The sequence below is a fragment of the Python bivittatus genome, unplaced genomic scaffold (assembly GCF_059951505.1).
Source record: "Python bivittatus isolate LINGU-HERP-01145 unplaced genomic scaffold, Pbiv_v1 ctg000970_np1212, whole genome shotgun sequence".
In the NCBI taxonomy this organism is placed as follows: domain Eukaryota; kingdom Metazoa; phylum Chordata; class Lepidosauria; order Squamata; family Pythonidae; genus Python; species Python bivittatus.
Window position 1 is genome coordinate 4,097,509 of NW_028277121.1, and position 17,530 is coordinate 4,115,038.

The following is a 17,530-nucleotide window of genomic DNA, read 5'->3' on the forward strand; positions in this document are numbered from 1 at the left end:
TCTAAAGCTAGAACATGCACGTAATAAATTGTTCTTTTGATGGTGTGTTTTCAATCACACCATTTAAATATTACTAATGTAGAGCTGGAAGAGCCAATGTATTATGCATTTCGCATACTGAGAGAAGTCAAGCTGCTCAGAACCATGGGACAGAAGCATTGGATATGATTTTGCAAGTGAGTAAGTTAGGCCTAGAAAACTTGTAAATTCTATAAGCATTCAAAAATACTGTTTATAAACCTACTATCCGCTTAAAATAATGGTTGGAATACCGGAAATATCTTTAAATTCTTTTGGCGAGAGGGGTTATTGAAACATTTAGGGTTGTAGAAATTAATACATTAATAACTGCTATTCATCCAAAGATATGCAGTAGAGAGTAGGTGGTGATGTACAATGAAGGTTGTTGAGCACTGGACTTTGCATTACTAACAGATGCATCTTGATCCACAGTCCCTTGCTGCCTTTCTTGTTTTCTCCCTGTGGTAAAAGAGAGATTTCATTGTTTTCAACTTCAGAAAGGTTGATGCAGCCACAGATTTATTGCCAGATTAATTTGTTCTCTGCTGCTACCACAGAGCTCAATCACAGTGACTTGAAAGATGGTGCCAGTGATACCAGTCTCAGCAGCAATGCCAGCCTGCCCAGTGTCCAGAGCTGCCAACGGCACCGAGAAAGAAGAGTTGCCAGTTGGGCTGTTTCATTTGAACGACTTCTTCAGGATCCCCTTGGTATTCGATATTTCTCTGTAAGCAATGGAGAATAACTAAACTATAGTTTTGGTTTTGTATTAACCAAAACAAAGTGCACTGAATACTGTTTAACTAAAATTGACAACCAAATCCTGGTGATACCTGTGGCAGCATTATCCTGTGGTTGAATCAAATGGCCGGCCTGGGCCTGTGGCCTCCCCAACGGTTCCTCTACGCCAGTCTCCCCTGACCTCGCAGGCCTTGAGGCTGAACGGGAGTGGCAAGCCTTCAAGAGTATCCAAGGCTTCCTACAAATGAAGGATGTGTGCTGTGCCCAGGGACTTAGGATCTTGGTTGGAAAAAACATCCGTAAGCTTGGGGTGTTGTATTCTTTTTGGCCCCAAATAAGTATAATAATCTCAAATCATGCTTGTCTGGGCAAAGTATGTGGAGCTTCATAGCTTCAAGAATTTCTGGATGCGGTTGACTGTCTAGATCTTTTCTGGGGGAGGGGGCTTGTTTGAGGAGAGAAACCACTTTGCTCCCGCAGCTTAATCCCTTGCACCAGGAAGTGGACAGATTGAGCTCAACCCTCTTGATTTTCCTCCATTTTGAGCTAGTGCGTGGTCGAGTAATTGCTGTCTCCTTCTGGGCCACAAGAATGGTGCCCTCATAACTCTTCCAAAAGCTGCCACAGGAGGAATAATCATAATGGCTGTGCTTAATTCTCTTGTTATTTCACTTCAATTAGCCTTTGTGTCCCACCAGCAGACTTGAACCTGGGTCTCCCCAAACCCGGTCTCAACACATACCTTGAAAGAGATGCAAGGCCTAGCCTATTTTCCATGGAAGAAGTTCCTGGAATTGAGATCTCGCGGGCTTTGGAGTATTGTTGGACATTTTATATCAATGTGATTTTTAATTATTCTTTGCAACTAGGAGTTTTTACGGAAGGAATTTAGTGAAGAAAATATCTTATTTTGGCAAGCCTGCGAATATTTTAATCATATACCTGCTCATGACAAAAAAGAGGTAAGAATGTGTTGTCAATCGTACAAATGCATCTTCAGTTCACATTGAAATAACCTGCAATAAATGAAGGCTGTCCAAACTCCTGGGTGGGTCTGGGGTGGGGAGAAGCAGGGAGAAGACAGGAGCTCCAGCCCTGAGAATGAGAATGTGGGGAAAGGGTAGGGGCCCCGGAGGGCAAGGGATCAGCTTTCTGGAAGGGAGGGAGGGCTCACCACTGCTGGCGGAGTCCCTGTTCACCAGAGCCCTCCCCATACACACAGCCAGGAGAGAGAGGGGGTGGTGCAGGGCAGGGTACACATTGCAGGAACTGGGCAGGCACCCCTCCTCAGGACTGAGAGTTCTGAAATGGGTCGGAGGTCTGCATGCGTAGAGGCCAGCATGGGAGCTGGCGCACTCTTCTGCTGCCCTTCCGCCTCTGAGCGACCAGTGCGGACGTGGATAACAGTGTGCAGTGAAGAGCAGGCCTCCCCTTCGCCCCTGGACCTGGTCTGCTCCTCTCTACACAAGCAGCACTACAAGAGGATTTTCTTCAGAAGCCTCTGCTGTTGTTTAAGTGTGCAGGGGATTGTGGGGAGGAATGGAAGGGAGATCCAGAGACGGTGGGCAAGTCAGGGGACAGCTTATCTCGTCAAGAGCAACTCAGTCTCGAAAGAACGCTTCCAATCTCTGAAGGAGACCCCTCCTTACTGAGCTCCCTCTGAATCAGTGTTTTGCCGACTGGCGTGCTGGCTGGGGAATTCTGGGAGTTGAAGTCCACACCTCTTACAGTGGCCAAGGTTGAGAAACCCTGCTCTAGCATTTATTCCACACCTGGCGCAGAGCTGTCTTTCAAAAGGTTATATGAATTTCCCCTTTCAAATGTATGCGTAATGGAAATGAACACATTTAACTGACCGAGGTATGGAATCTTAATTTCATTGTACATTCTCACATGGCTTCCATAATTCTGTGTTGCCTTTTCAAAGCTAATATCAGGACTTGTTGCTTTGCAGCTTTCGTTCAGGGCTCAGGAGATCTTTAATAAATATTTATGCAGCAAAGCTACAACTCCGGTAAATATTGACAGCCAAGTACAGCTGGCAGACGATGTCCTCACTGCACCACATCCAAACATGTTCAGAGATCAACAGCTTCAGGTATCTTCTGAAATTTTAAAAACAGCTCATTAGTAATGAAAACACACTTTTGAGAAGGCTGGCACAAATACTTTTAGCTTTTCATCAGACCGGCTCTTGAACTGAGATGCGGCTCCCCAAAATATGTGCTTTACGGATGGGGACTGGCCCCCTTCTTCCGTGCCAGGGCCTCTCCCTGCCTTTCCAAGAGAAAAGCTGCCCGGAGGGGGGCCCTGGGCAGCGACCTTCAGGAAGGGAGAGCTGATGGAGGAGCAGGCACTTCGGTCAGGACTTGAGACCTGGCCTAATTTAAAGAACCCCCTCTTTAAATTAGGCTGGGAAATGAAACCATCTTTTTCATAAAGCTGTTTGACAATTGGCATAACACCAGTGAACTGGCAATATTCTATAGTTTCCAGCCCCTTCCTAGGCACCCCCCCCCCGCAATAATCTTGGATATGGGTGGCTCACAGCTCAATTCCTCCTGAGCTGATTTCACTCATTCTGGTCCTCATAAGATTTATAATGTTTTAGGACTAACCTTTGAGTTTGCGTCATTCTCATCTCTTATCTAAACCTCTGGACTCCCAATTGGTTTGTTTGCTTTGTTCCTGTTAATCTGGGAGTCCTTTCTTCTGATGAGCAGGCTAGCGGGCTGTTAATAAATACATTATGCCTAGTTCTAATCAATCTGAGAGAGCTGGCATGAGGATGCCCCCAAGCTGCTGTAGATGTCCTCTGAGGAGTGTAATTTTATCCTGAGCCCCCTTCCAGAAGGATGGCTTGTTTCCTGCGGGGGAGGGGGGGATTAATTCTTCCATTGAGGTGATTGCAGTTGGGCTATAATGGTGGCATTATTACTGCTTGATTCATTTTAAATCAAGTTGTGGTTCCCCAGCCTCCCTCCATCTACCCCTGACCCCCTCCCTGCAGAGAAGGCAGTTGGCAAAGGAGAAGCAGCAGGTGGATGGCTGGCTCAGGCGGTAGCGTGGAACAGGGTTCTGGGCTATCTGGGCAAGCCAGAGGAAAGTGGGCAGTGCTCAGGTGTGGCCAGGCCTCCCCACCCTTACCCAGTGGCCATCCACCAGCCTCCAGGCTATCTTTGTTCACACTCAGACACCAGCTCGGCAGATCAACTTTTCTTCCTCAAGTTCCATTAAATTTCTCCTAAATTCTCTTATTTGTAGTATCTCTTTCAGAAATATTTTGAAAGCCCAAGCCATATTAGAAGAGATAATTTGGTTAGAATTGTCTTGAAGTTCTCCTTTAGCTTCTCAATTAATTTTACCCAAAAGTTTTTTCTTTTTAAATCAGCTTGTCTTATATGCTTATTTTAAAAAAGAAATAATTACCTGCAGAATCTGAAGAGAAACCACATAAATTTATTTATTTATTTAGCAATATATATATATTTATATATATATATATAAATACAAGTTTTATAAATATCTACAGTGTAATTTCATCACATATTGCTCAGATCCAAGTTTACATTAATCTACATACTTTTCATCTCCTTATTTTGTTTGGGTTCCTTGAAGAACATAAATATCTACCTTTCTGATTTTAACAATCATTCATTTTTATCATGTTGTTTAGATGAATTAAGTTCTTTCATATTGGAGTTCTGAACTTCCCTGAATAGGGATGTTGGTTTTTCAGCTTTTTTATGTCCATTCATTTATCATAAAAAACATTCAACTTAAGAGGAACATCCCAAGTATACTTGACATTGTAACGGAATTGCTTTCTCTGAGAAAGTTTTTTCAAATAATATGAAAAGTGTATTTATAGTGGTCTAGGTGCCAGTTCTACTTCTAAGGTTTTGTTAAAATGTTAATTTCCTTTTCTCAAATCTGGAAGCCCTAGGAGGATCTTCTGATGCTAGCAGCCATCCAAGGCCCAAGGGAGGAAGGAGCAAGGGAAGGAGCATAAGGGAGGGGTGTGGGCAGGAAGGGCAGCCCAGAGGGCGGACCCTCTCTTGGCCAGCCTGTGGAGTCGTCCTTCCTGCAGATTTGCCTGCTCCCCCAGGTTAGGGTCGGCCATGAGCTTTCCTCATCTCCTGTGACAGCATGTGAGCCAGGCTGGAGCTGTGGAACCCCACCTTGGGCTCCTTTCTGGCAATTCCTGGTCCCTGAACCCCACAGGGTGTCACAGCTCCTCCTCAGCCCCAGATCTAAATACCATGAATTGGGAGATGATTTACATCAGTGTAAAACCAGGAGCAGAAAGACAGACGAGGTATAATGCACTAACCGCAGCCTGAAGAGAGAAAGGGGATAGGGAAGCCAGTGCAGATGGAGAGGCTCATCGGTGAGAAGACCGTGGGCATCTCACTGGCTCCCCGAGACCCCTTGTGCCTTCTGACTGGTACAAAACAGCTTTCCCGGGGACAAAATCTGCCATTTGTGAAACTAACATTTGTGGCTGTTTTGCTGAATTCTGTCTCAGTATGTTTCTTCTTTTTTTTGCTTTTTAGATTTTCAATTTGATGAAATTTGACAGCTATACACGTTTTCTGAAGTCTCCATTTTACCAAGAATGTGTTTTAGCAGAAGTTGAAGGTCGTCCAGTCCCTGATCCACAGTGTGTCACAAGTAGCCCTACTTCGAAGTCCAGTTTTGGTCCTGACATGTTCAGTGTTTCCACTCCAAGAAAGGTTTCTGTCCTTTACAATGTACAGTTGAAATAGATACAGCTAAAACATTCTTGCTTGTTTATCACCTAAATAAATGGAAAAATACAATACTTTTCATAGGGAGCCACAAATTGGTATGCTTTGCTCTCATCCTTCACACATAAGAGATTGGAAGTATCCAGTTTGCAAATAAACTAAAATTTCCAGACTTAGAGCAACTGAGAATCAAGTGTGTGTGTGAGAGAGAGAGAATAAAAAAATAAAACAATACTGGTACGGCTATCATGGGAATGGTGGTTCAGTTAAAGCAGAAATGCTTGTTTCTGGTCTCCTTTACTGCATTCAAGACTGGGAGGTTACATCAGCACATTTTCCATCCAGAACTGGATGAAACGTCATCCGCATTACGAGGCATTCATGTCAGGGACCGTCAGGGAAGGGGTGCTTTGCCGGATCAGTTCAGTGGCTCACGAGGAGCCTCCCAGAGTCTCAGTGCAGGACTCCAGATTCAAGCACCCTAGGCGAGGGCTCCAGCCTCTGCTTGCACACATGCAGGAAAGGGGAGACCAGCACCGCTCTGGGTCACTGGGGCCACGCGATCTTCCTAAAAGAAAGAAGACACGTTACGAGCAGAAAAGAAACAAAAATCATAGCATTCAAGCGGATTGAATTTGAATGCCTACTGCTAATATCAGGGTGACGCTTCCAAGAGATACGTTTTCTTTGGGACCTCTTTGAGGGTAGATCCCCATCCTCCTCCTGTAGGGAAGACTCTAGAAAACACTTTCAGAACTTCTGACAGGCAGAGAGAGAGAGATTTGGCAACTGAATGCCCTGCACATTTTTGGCATTTGAATGAGAGGGGCCACTTTAGTAATTAAGTCCAGAATTCTAAACAGCCCCTTTTCTGGGAGACATCTGGCCCTTCTGAATCCTTGTGAAAGTTTAGAAAGCATTTTAATGCGGAGCATCTGTTTTTTAACTAAAAAGAAAAGGAGAATTTGGAGTATGCATACTTGAGTCCTTTTCCTACGGTGTGTGAATCCCCAGATTGGTTTGTAAAGGAATTGTACCTGCTTTTTAGCAAATATTGGGAAAGTGGTTAGTTCATTCAAAGTAAAAAATAATACCAGTAAAAATGCATTAGCTAAGATATTTATTTGTACGTACTAGTAGTCAGTGAAGTGGACAGCTGCTTGCTTATCAAGAAGGCAATAGAGATGTGTCCTGTGATTTTTGCTTGGTTGCACGGGCCTGCTCTGTATGACAGGGCACACTTGTAGGAGTGAAAGCTTATTGGGAATAAGATGATTAGCAGTCAGCTGTATCAGAAAATTTAAGTGCTACTCTGATTAAATAAACAATACCTGTCAAACTAATTTTTAAAATTATACTTGTTAATAGTTAGGTGGAAAAGCCAAGTCTGGGCGTTCCTTAAATGAAGAATCTGGAGAGGAAGATGCTGAGAAAAAGAAAAAAGGGGCTTTTTTTTCCTGGTCCAGAAGCAAGAGTTTGGGGAGATCACAGAAGAAAAAGGAGAATGGTGACTGTCTCAAAGGTGAGCTTTAAAATCCAAATATGAGGTGGGGGAGGGGAGAGGGAGGGGGGGAGGGAAGGCTTCTGGATCCAGTGGAATTTGCTGATGGGACAATTCACTGTGGCGTCAAAGCTTTCAGTGAAGGCCTGTTGTTTCCAAGGCTGTATCTGAGCTCATGCGATGGTGATCTAGATAAGGGAGGTGATGGAGCCGTCATTCACCAAGCTTTTCGTGGGGGAAAGCATCTTAAAAAGAATAGCAAAGGGAAAGTGATAAATGTACCAAGCAGAATTTGGAACTTTAGATCTGTCCACTGTCAGGACAGATGGTTTGGCCTCACAGATAGTTCTCTCCAACCCATCATTCTTAACACTTGACTTCAGAAGCTACAGAGAGAAAAATAAAATGGTGAGGGTTTTTTTCCCATGAGGAATTAAATTTATAAAAATAAGCTAGACCAATGAATCACTTCCATTGTTTAGATTCAGCTAGTATTTTAAGTGGACAGTATCTTACCTGGACAGTTATGGAAGGAAATCCTAAATTCAAGGCTCAGTGGGGAATTAGGTATAAACAAAGAATAAATGGAGAATGGTTCTCATAAATTTGGATTGCACAGCTTTGACTGATTGGAGCAAGCAGCAATCAGTCAAGGTCATCACTAGTTTCCTCCACAGCCTTCCTCTTGGGATTGTATCAACGATTGCCTTCAAATCGAGGAAGGTAGCAGGAAGAGACCCTCACAACTAAGCAAGTTTTCAGCAAGATAGTATGAAATGATGCACAAGTCAGAAGTTGAGCAGCCAGGTTGTTCCACTGCTGAAACCTTCTGTTGAAGGAGCTTGGTATGGCATGTGCCTAGCATCTCCTTTGCTACGATGATGCCTAGTAAGCTTATGGGATATAGTTGGAGGGGGAAGACTTCTCTTTTTTTAAAGATGTGGGTTAGTTATGGAGGACTCCAGTCTTTTGGCACCTGCATCCCTTGGTCTCTACGTGTAAATAAGGGGACTAAACTTTATTGATCAATTACTTCAGTTTCTAAGCCCTCCCACTTGCCTTCAAAGGGGTGCCCACCATTGGGCATCTGTTGGGAGAGATTTGATCGCCCAGCAGCTTTTCTGTTTTTTAACTGAATAAAAAGGTTGGCAATTTCAGAGGTGATTCCTGGGGACTGCTCAGGCAGTGGGCCAGGGAAGTTTGATACGCAAAAGTACCTAAACGCAATTCATCTCATTGCCCAGTCTTCAGGTGAAATCCAATTTCCTGTATCAGAACTGCCTTGGCAGGGCAGGATTTTGTGCTGAGAGCATCTCTCCACTCATCCCACTCTGCTCTTTGCTTTTCTAATGTCTTCCTTTCCAGGATGATCTTGTAGACTTTTTTCTCCTGATGTAAAATGCTTGATATTGTAGGGAGGCAGGGAGATGGCCTTGGAGAAGGGATCCAGAAGCCGTGAGGGAAAGGCCAGGTGCAGAAGAGACAGGCATTACATCCAGAGAGTCAGAAAAGGGTTATGAAGAGACTCAGACCAACCATCACCACCCCTCAAATCCTGGGGTATAAGAGGGAGAGAAGGGAAGACACAGACTGACTTGCCAGGTTCTGTTATTGTGGCCCATCTCAATAAAGTAGAGTTCTAGTCTTCCTGTGGAGTCTGTTTCCTGATCTGGTCTGCCCCAAAGAGCTGACAGTTATAAATATCAAAAAGAGCTGGTTTGGTGGAGAAGTGAAGGTGCTGGACTAGAAACTGAGTTCTAGCCCTCCCATAGGCACAGAAACTGGCTGGGTGACTTTGGGCCAGTTGCTCTCTCTCAGGGCAACCCACCTCTCAGGAATTTTGTGAGGAAAATAGGAGGCAAGAGCATTAGGTACACTGCCTTGAGTTGTACAATGAAGGCAGGATATGCATCTAATTAATCTAAATAGTTCTCATTGCCTCTCCTGGCAACCTTGCAACTATATACTTTTTGCTGGATTCTTCATGCCAGTGTTTAAGGAGCAGCGCATTGGGGGAATTCAGCAAACATCCCTCCCCATCTGATCTGGGCGCTGCTTGCTGGAGCATTGGAGTCCCCATTTTGCTGAGCTTGTTGGTCAGAGAAAAGAACCCAGTGAAGGGGAAGTGGGCACCTCCAGCTGCAGAGCAACCTGGAACACCAGAATACATTCTCTTGGAGAAATCAATTGACACCAAACCATTTAAACCATTAAGTTAAATTTATCAGTTGATTGGGATGGTCTCTTTCCCCCATTATTAATAATTTAATGTATTCAACTTGCATGCCACCCAACTCTCAATGACTTTGGGCGTTTATTGATTCCTTACCTTTGAAGTGGCAGGAGTGAAACTGGGGTAATCTAGTGGGATGAAAGAGGCATCATCCGTATCCATCAGGATATTACCATCCAGTATCAGTTCAAAGTATCAAAGTATCAGAGAACTTGGAGAGCGTCTCCAGAAGACAGTCCTCAAATCGATACCACATGCCATTTAGTTGTTAATGCAACCTGAGAGAAAGGAGATGAACGCTCATTATTTAAGAAGAAACTTTGATCACTGACTCTGCAATCCAGAGTGGTAGCTACAATGAAATGACAAAACGTTAGGTCAAGAACTACTGAAAGTAGATTAAAGCCAACTAGGGTGCTGAGGCCACCTCTACTCCTAAGGGATGCAGGAAGCAAGAGAGATGCAAACTCCTTTAAGGTCACCAATTTTATTCCCAAGTTTCTTGCAGGAAAACCATGTCAAACCAAGTTCTAAAATACAAGAAACAGCAGGGTCACCCAGCCTAGGGGCCCAGCCAGCTATATTCCACAAAACTAATTGGGATGGGAGAGAAGGAGGTATAGTATCTGCATGCCATGTAGACCATTGTAATGCATACTCTGTGCCTTGCAGGGTGGAGAAAAAGAAGTATTTTCCCTCAGTCATTGCATCTGCACTGGATCAGCCATCAGAGCTGTTCCAGGTGGTGCAGAGGCTGACACAGCCCATAAGGGCTGTGGAAGATCTTCTCACGGCTCATCAAACTGATGATTTTGCAATTTTTTTTCTCAGAGCTTCTGATATCTGCAAACAGATTAAAGACATCATTAATTGAGATAGGGAGGAGTCAGGAACATCAGGTTATCCAATTTTGTAGGATCAGTTCTCCCTTGTTTACCTTGAAGATATGGATGGGGTGCTCGGATCCATAGGAGTAATCATTACAGATAGTCCTCACTTAATGACAGTAATTGGGACCAGGATTTGCATCACTAAACGATGTCGCAAAGCACAACACCACATGACTTAGTAATGGCAATCCCAGCAGTCCCCATTGCCACGGTTAAGCGAGGATCGTGGATCGTTAAGCAAGGACCTCACAGGACCACAACTTGCAACTTCCTGCTGGTTTCCAACAAGCAAAGTCAATGGGGAAGCCAGCAAGAAGTTGCAAGCCATGGTCATGACAAGCCATTCCTTAGGTGGCTTACAAGCAGGCCAGCGGGTGGGTGAGTGCTATGGAGGGTGGGGAGTGGGTGCTACGGCCCAGCATGAGCACAGCCAGGCAAGTGGCCACTCACCTGCCCAGGGCCCACATTCACCCTGCTGCCTGGGGGCTCCTTGGGAGAAACAGCTTCAGTAGTTTAGCATGTCCCTTTTGTAAATCAAAGATAAGAAGGCTATCTCAGTCACTCTTCTGATTTATTATTTGTATGTCCCCTTTAATTGTTAAGATAGCAGCCAGTTTCATTTGTAAACCCATTGTGGCATCTGTTTCCAAATCACTCTTGTAGTCTGTCATTTTTAAATCTGTTTTCAAATCCACAGCATCTTTTTTCATATCACGAAGTCTGGCATTTTTTAAAAATCCATTTTCAAATCCACATCCAAATCAGCCTCAGTCTCTATTTTGTCCAGTAAAATCTGTTCCTCTCCTGTAGCCTCTGCTAGATCCATTTTTATAATGGCAGACAATCTTGAAAGTAATTTCTGAGTACATTGTTCCCAAACAGCCTTAATTTCTTCTATAGTCAGATAATATTTCTCCACTGTATTAATAGGTCTCTTCTCCTTTAATTGTAATCCTTAGTTCTCTCTGGTTCCCACTAGTCAACCTTCAGAGTCCCGTCTTATCATATGTTTATTTTCTAATTAGCAAAACTTTCCCACAGGAGGATTTCTTACAGTTAATTTCAAAATCTTCATATATACTTTCATAACATTTTAAACAACCCACAGGAAATATTCTTTCAAGTCCATCTGGCCCCTTAACTTTCCAAAATCAACATTCTAGTTCCTCTTTTGCTGTTTTACAAAAATTAAATTTTTTCTTTTTAATCTTTGAACTTACATGGAACTTCTTTCATCCAGGATAGAAGGAAACTCTCCTGGCATAATGGAAGTTGCCCTTCAGAAGATCTTAACATTCAAAAGACCAATAACAAGCAATTTCCTAAGGTAACCATGAAAGAAAGAACCAAAAAAAGAAGTTGGCAAACCCAGTGTTCAAATGAAGGTGCCAAACTTTGGCTTAGGCAGGTTGATTTTCTCCTGGCTCTCAGAGCTGTCAAACCAGCCAGAAATCGCTATACTACAATCTCTTTGTGGGGAGTCTATGCATGGAGCAAACTGGTGGATGATCCTAGACCTCTCCTTGATCCAGAGAGGAATTCCAAGGAACCGATCCATTCACTGGCTCCTCTTTCTGTCACATCCACCATTGCTTCCCTGGAAGATCTCTAACTTATCATTCTTGATTAAATTGATTGAGCAGGTAGTGGCTAAGCAGCTCCAGGCACCTCTGGGTGATACTGATGATCTACATCCATTTCAGGCTGGTTTCAGGGTGGGTCCTGAAAACCACTTAGGACTACCTGAAGGACATTCTGTTGAGAGAGTCATGGAATTGTAGAGTTGGAAGGTATCTAAGAGGTGATTAAGTTCAACCCCCTGCAAATTGCAGGATTTGCTACACCAACCCCAATAGATGACTAATCAACCTCTCTCTGAAAACCTCCAGTGAAGGGGAAGAACCCCTCCATGTGGTGACCCATTCCACTGACTGACAGCTCTTACTGTCAAGAAGTTCTTCCTCATGTCTAATCTGTATCTACATCCTTGAAGTTTCATCCTATGAGTTCTAGTCTAACCCTCTGGAGCAGGTTAGAATAAATTCAAATCCTCTACGATGTTACAGCCCTTCAGATATTTGAAGACAGCTATCATGTGCCCTCTTAACTTTCTCTTGTGTAAGCTAAACATAACTAGGTCTTTTAACCATTCCTCATAGGATTTAGTTTCCAGGCCTTTCCCATCTTGGTAGCTCTTCTCTGGTAGCTCCATTTTATCAATGTCCTTTTTAAACTGGGTTGTGCAGAACTGAACACAATTCTCAAGTGAGGCCTGACCAAGGCAGTGGGATAATTAATTTCTTCCCACGATCTGGACTTTATGCTCCTCTTGATGCTTTTCAGGATGTCGTTGGCCTTCCCTGCAGCTGCATTATACTGTTGGGACATGCTGACCTTGTGATCCACTAGTACATCTAGCCAAATTTCCCCCATTCTGAGCATGTTTCTTTTGTTTTCCTTACCTAGATGCATGGCTTTCTATTTCTCCCTGTTAAATTTCATTCTGTTTATTTCCACTCACTGTTCTAGCATGTTTTTTTCCCCCCCCTTTCCTCCCAAGTATTAGCCACACCTCCTAGCTTTGCATCATCTGCCAATTTGGTAAGCATTCCCTCAACTCCCTCATCCATATCATTTATAAAAGTGTCGAACCACATCAGTCCAGGGCAGCCCACTTGAGTGAGGAGGGAGTGTGTTTCTGCTGTGCTCCTGGATTTCTCAGTGGCTGTTTGATACCACTGACCATGATCTCCTCCTGGACCTCCTGAGGGAGTCGGAGGTCAGAGGTCATTGTTCTTCCTGGCTGTTTCCATTCAGGAGTGTTGGGGGATGACTGCTTGTCCCTCAGTCTTGGACTGTGGGTTGCCACAGAGTTTTATTCTACTTTCCCATGCTCTTCCATGTCTGTATGAAGCCACTAGGAGTAATTGTCAGGAACGTCAGGTCCCTCTGAAAATGCCAGTTTGTGACTTGGAAGTGACTTCTCCACTTCCTGGATAGGCTGACCTGCCTTCATCCATCTATGCATTGCTTACCTTCCAGACAGATTATTGTAATGCATTTTACCCAGGGATGCTTTTAAAGGAAATCTGGAAAGGTCAGGAAAGCAGCAGACAGGCTCATGGAGCATGGGACCCTTGCCCTGGCTCAGCTGCACTGTTTTCTGGGCCAAATTCAAAGTGTTTTTAGCACATGAATCCCTTTATTCTTTGGGCTGTACCCACCACAAGGAACAACTGGCTCATTATTTCATGAACCAGGTGCTTCATTCGTATTCCATGCATCTGTGACACAGGCTGCCTAGAAGTGGGTCCTAGGAGAAACAGCCAGGGCCAGGGCGGGCATCAGTGGTGCATGACTCCTTCCCCTGGAGTTGTGGTTCTCTCCATTGCTGCCTGATGTTAACAGATACCTAAAGATTTGTTCGTGTAAACAGCTATTCTTTCCTGAACTGTTCAAGATTTTGTATAGTAGTTGGTTTGGCTTTATGTGTTATTTATTGTTTTATTGATGCTGTTTTAATGTTTTTATGTTAGCTGGTGTTATTAGTGTTATTTATAGCTGTAATAAAAACTGCTGTGGGGTGGCTTGTCAGGAGCATGGAGATATAAATGTGACTGACTGACAATCAATCAATCAATCAATCCTATTCTAGTTATATGGAGATGGAAAGGAGAGTTAGAAAATCTTCAGAATGTCAGTCACAGCCTTCATAGAGCCATCTCAGTTCATTTTTGAAACAGAGTTCTAATACCTTCATACAATCAGAGAAAGTATGCATTCAAGTGGAGAAGTCTAGAAAGCTGAATTAAGGTTCTTGAAAATGATTATGAGGCTTAACATTAACTAATTGAGACTTACGACTTAACATTTCTCCACAGATTCTTCTCAGACTAGTGGATTATCCTACAGACATAAATCTCAAGATTCACTGTCATCAGCTGCGAGTCTTGAGATGGTAAGACTTGCCTTTTTGGATTGAAAATTTAGAGTGTCTGGGATATCTCTGGGACTTCTTGTCAAAAGACCCCCGAGTCCACTTATGGTTGGGCGGCCAATACATCATCATCATCATCATCAAAACTGAGTTTGGCAGCCATCAGCACAATGCTGGCAGAGGCTCTTGTTAGCATGATTGCTTAATGTAAAAGAAAAAAGCATTATAAATACTCGTGCCATGAAGAAAAATTGCCTTTCACTTAGAAAATGAGCCAGCGTAGTGTAGAGTTCAGGCATTGGACTAGAATCTGGGGGATCCAGGCTGAAGTCTACCCTCAGCCACAGAAGCTCATTGAATGACTTTGGTGAGTCACTAGCTCTCAGCTCAACCTCCCTCATATGATGGTTGTTGAATAAAATTGGGGAAGAGTGTTTTATGGACGCCAGCTTGAGCTTCAGGAGGACAAAGCAGGATTTCAGTATAGTATGTGGATATATAAATCCTTAATACTGCTTACTTGCAAGTTGCAAGTAAGTTGGATTCAGCTGGGCAAAATGGCAGCACAGAGATTTTTACTAAAGTGAAGGTATCACCCATGCACTGCAGTCTCATTAATATCAGTGTCACTTCCTTATGCTGTTTTTTAAAATGGCATATTTGACCCCAAGTTGCCCTTGAATTCAATAAATTTTATGTCTGAGTAAACTGGTATAGTACTAGCTGTATGTTTTTTCAGAAATCTTGGTATACAGTACTGGCATAGAAATTATGAAAGTCAAAACATAAGGGTACATAGTTATCTACATTCACTGCTGCTATTTCTGCAGTAGATTGTTGTCTATTCCCCTCCTTGTATGAACATGCCCCCCCCCCCAGTGCAGTGGTTTCTCACTGTAGCAATCACCAGAAGAACTATGAATTATTAGGAAGCTGACCACGTCTCCTTGCTGTAGAAGATGTGGAACCTGAGTCTGTTGGGGCTCCTGTCTTGAACCCATCTCCCTTGAATAACAAAGGTGCTTTGCTGGCTAGCCTCCAGGAACAAACTAAGAACTGTGGAACCAATCCAGCTAACCTAAATGAAATATAAGCTGGCACAGTCATGAAATACATGTATTCTTGCAAGCGTCAATAAACTCCATTATGGTAAGGTCAGCATCAAGTATTTCTTTGCTAAACATGCATAGTTACTTAATTTGTTGTTATTTGCTAAAAAAAACTTCCTACTTTGCTCTCTTTAAATTCCACAGTTCATTTCCATAGCAGACATTAACTTTTTCTCTTGAAAGGGTGAGTCCTACAGAGTATCTGGACCTACCATGGAAAAGGAGAAGCCTTCTAAGTGCTGCCACGTCAACCTTCCAGATGGCTCCACTTTTGCAATGCCCATAAGAGGTGGATTTTCAATCAAAGATGTGTTATCTGAGTTCTGTGAAAAGCAAGGCATTAACATGGCTGCAGTAGATCTGTTTTTAATTGGTGGAGATAAGGTATTTCAATTTCATGGTTCTTATTTATTAATTAACATTGACGGGCCAACATTTTCCAAAGGCCATATAGATATTAAACCATTAAACCATCCCTCTCTTCAACTCAGTATGTAAGCCACAAGATACAAAAGGAATAGAGGAAAGCAAGCTGTGGAGCAGCTACTTTTCACTGACCCCAGAAAAGTCCAGGTGGTCTCCTTTCGTCAGCGTGGTCTTTTGGGAAAGGAGTAATACAGGACAGGACAGGACAGGACAGGACAGGACAGGACAGGACAGGACAGGGCTGCCTTGGAGCCCACTTCAGAACTGCCAGATGCTCTGCTATTTCTCTCTGTGTCTCCACTGTAATGTCATTCATTAACTATCGGGATTTGCTCAAAGTAACGGGAGGTTACTAAAAGGTCCCACAAAAAAGCACTTTGTTATAAAAGGATGGATAAGGGTTATGATTATGCCTTTGAGCCATCAAGTTAATGTCAACTCCGACCAGCCACATTTTCTCCAGGATTACCTGTCTCCAACCTGATCCTTCAGTTATTCCAAAGGTACAGAATTGGTATGAAAAAGCCTATTTTTGTGGACTTTGACATACTCTAATGAAGCCTTAGTTTTTGTAGAGGGAAACAAACCAGGGTATGAAGAATTCCAAGCTCAAATACCAGTTGTGAAGGTTTTGTGCTGACATGATTTTCTTCTACGCCTGGGACAAAACAAGGCCATTCCCATTGTTCCAGATTTTCCAAAAGCCTCGAGTCCTGTGATTAGCTTGTTGTTTTATAGGTTGGGGTTTAAATCAGCCAATAAAGCAGAAGGAATCTATTCCATTCCAGCTTATATTGGCCAAGGCAAATTGAGGGGAGGGGGCTGAGAAGAGATGCTGCTCTTGCTGGGCCCCAGACACTGGCTTGCCTGGTTCAGAAAGGGGGCTGCGCCGGCCCCCTGGGTGGTTCCGGAGAGCTGATCCCAAAAACAAATTGTTGGACATAACACATTATTGCCTGCCTGGTAGATACAATAATTGTTTATATAATTCATGCTAGGCAGAAGTTAGTAGTCAAGGTATTTTCAAACGGGATGTTATATTCTGTGTTGTGTTTTCTCTTGCAGGCAGAAAGTTGTTAGAGGTTGATATAGTTGACAGCATCTTGCTGAGTTTGCCTGATATTAAAAAACTAAGCAGGATCAACCACGTTTGGTCCTAGGAAGGGAGAGAAGCAGAACATATCAGGGTTAGATTATGAAGTCAACATCCTGGATGGAGACCCTGGCAAACCACCTCCATCTTCTTGCCAAGGGGAGCTATGTAGTCACCAGATGTCAAGCCTGATTCAAAGGCAACTTTACCTGAATTATGTTGTGGTTCTTATATTGTAAAATGCAATGGTTTTGAGGTGTTTGAGGTAATGTGTGCAGTCTATGCCTAGTCTTCTTGATGTTCCTGAGCACAGAGGCTGCATGCCGGATCCAGAGACTGTTTTTTATTTGTATGTGGGCTATTGCTGGCAGGTTCTCAGGTGAAGAACTATACACTGTGCTAACTGAGACAGGTAGTCTTATTGTCACTGTTCAGGGGTTGTACTGAAGTACCTCAAGCTGTGGGATGCTCACAAAAGCTTCTGCCTATGAATAAAATGGGTGAGTTAGAAAAGGGGCTACCAGACTCCTCCTGATTTTTGATACCATAGACGAACCCAGCTCTTCTCCTAGCTATGTTTGTGGTCCTGGGGGCAAAAGGAGGGAACAAAGCACTGATCTTAAGTTTCAGTTGCTCCCTGTGATGGAATACTTGAAAAGTTTTGAGTAGGGTTCTGTGAAGAAGGCAGCCCTCTTGGGGTCTTCTGATAGAATGTTCCAAGCAAGGCTGCTTTGTCTTGAGCTAGAAAACAAAACCCCCCACACCCCAACATTTTTCTCAATTTCCTACATACCTGCAGACAGGAACCACCATCAACCAAAGTATTAC

General features: G+C 43.4%; 1 protein-coding gene across 6 annotated transcripts in view; it reads left to right on the top strand.

Annotated features, from left to right (window-relative positions):
• Positions 1-17,530, top strand: part of RGS12 (regulator of G protein signaling 12) — a 98,744-nt gene that overhangs the window by 44,822 nt on the left and 36,392 nt on the right. For 4 of the 6 annotated variants that reach the window (XM_088131227.1, XM_088131226.1, XM_088131228.1 and 1 more), the window contains 7 exons: positions 579-748; positions 1,632-1,724; positions 2,717-2,860; positions 5,319-5,498; positions 6,882-7,035; positions 14,019-14,095; positions 15,367-15,567. In XM_088131227.1, coding sequence (XP_087987353.1) covers positions 579-748; positions 1,632-1,724; positions 2,717-2,860; positions 5,319-5,498; positions 6,882-7,035; positions 14,019-14,095; positions 15,367-15,567 — 1,019 coding nt within the window. The remainder of the gene's footprint in view (positions 1-578; positions 749-1,631; positions 1,725-2,716; positions 2,861-5,318; positions 5,499-6,881; positions 7,036-14,018; positions 14,096-15,366; positions 15,568-17,530) is intronic. The other 2 variants (XM_088131229.1, XM_088131230.1) reach the window with 1 other exon arrangement.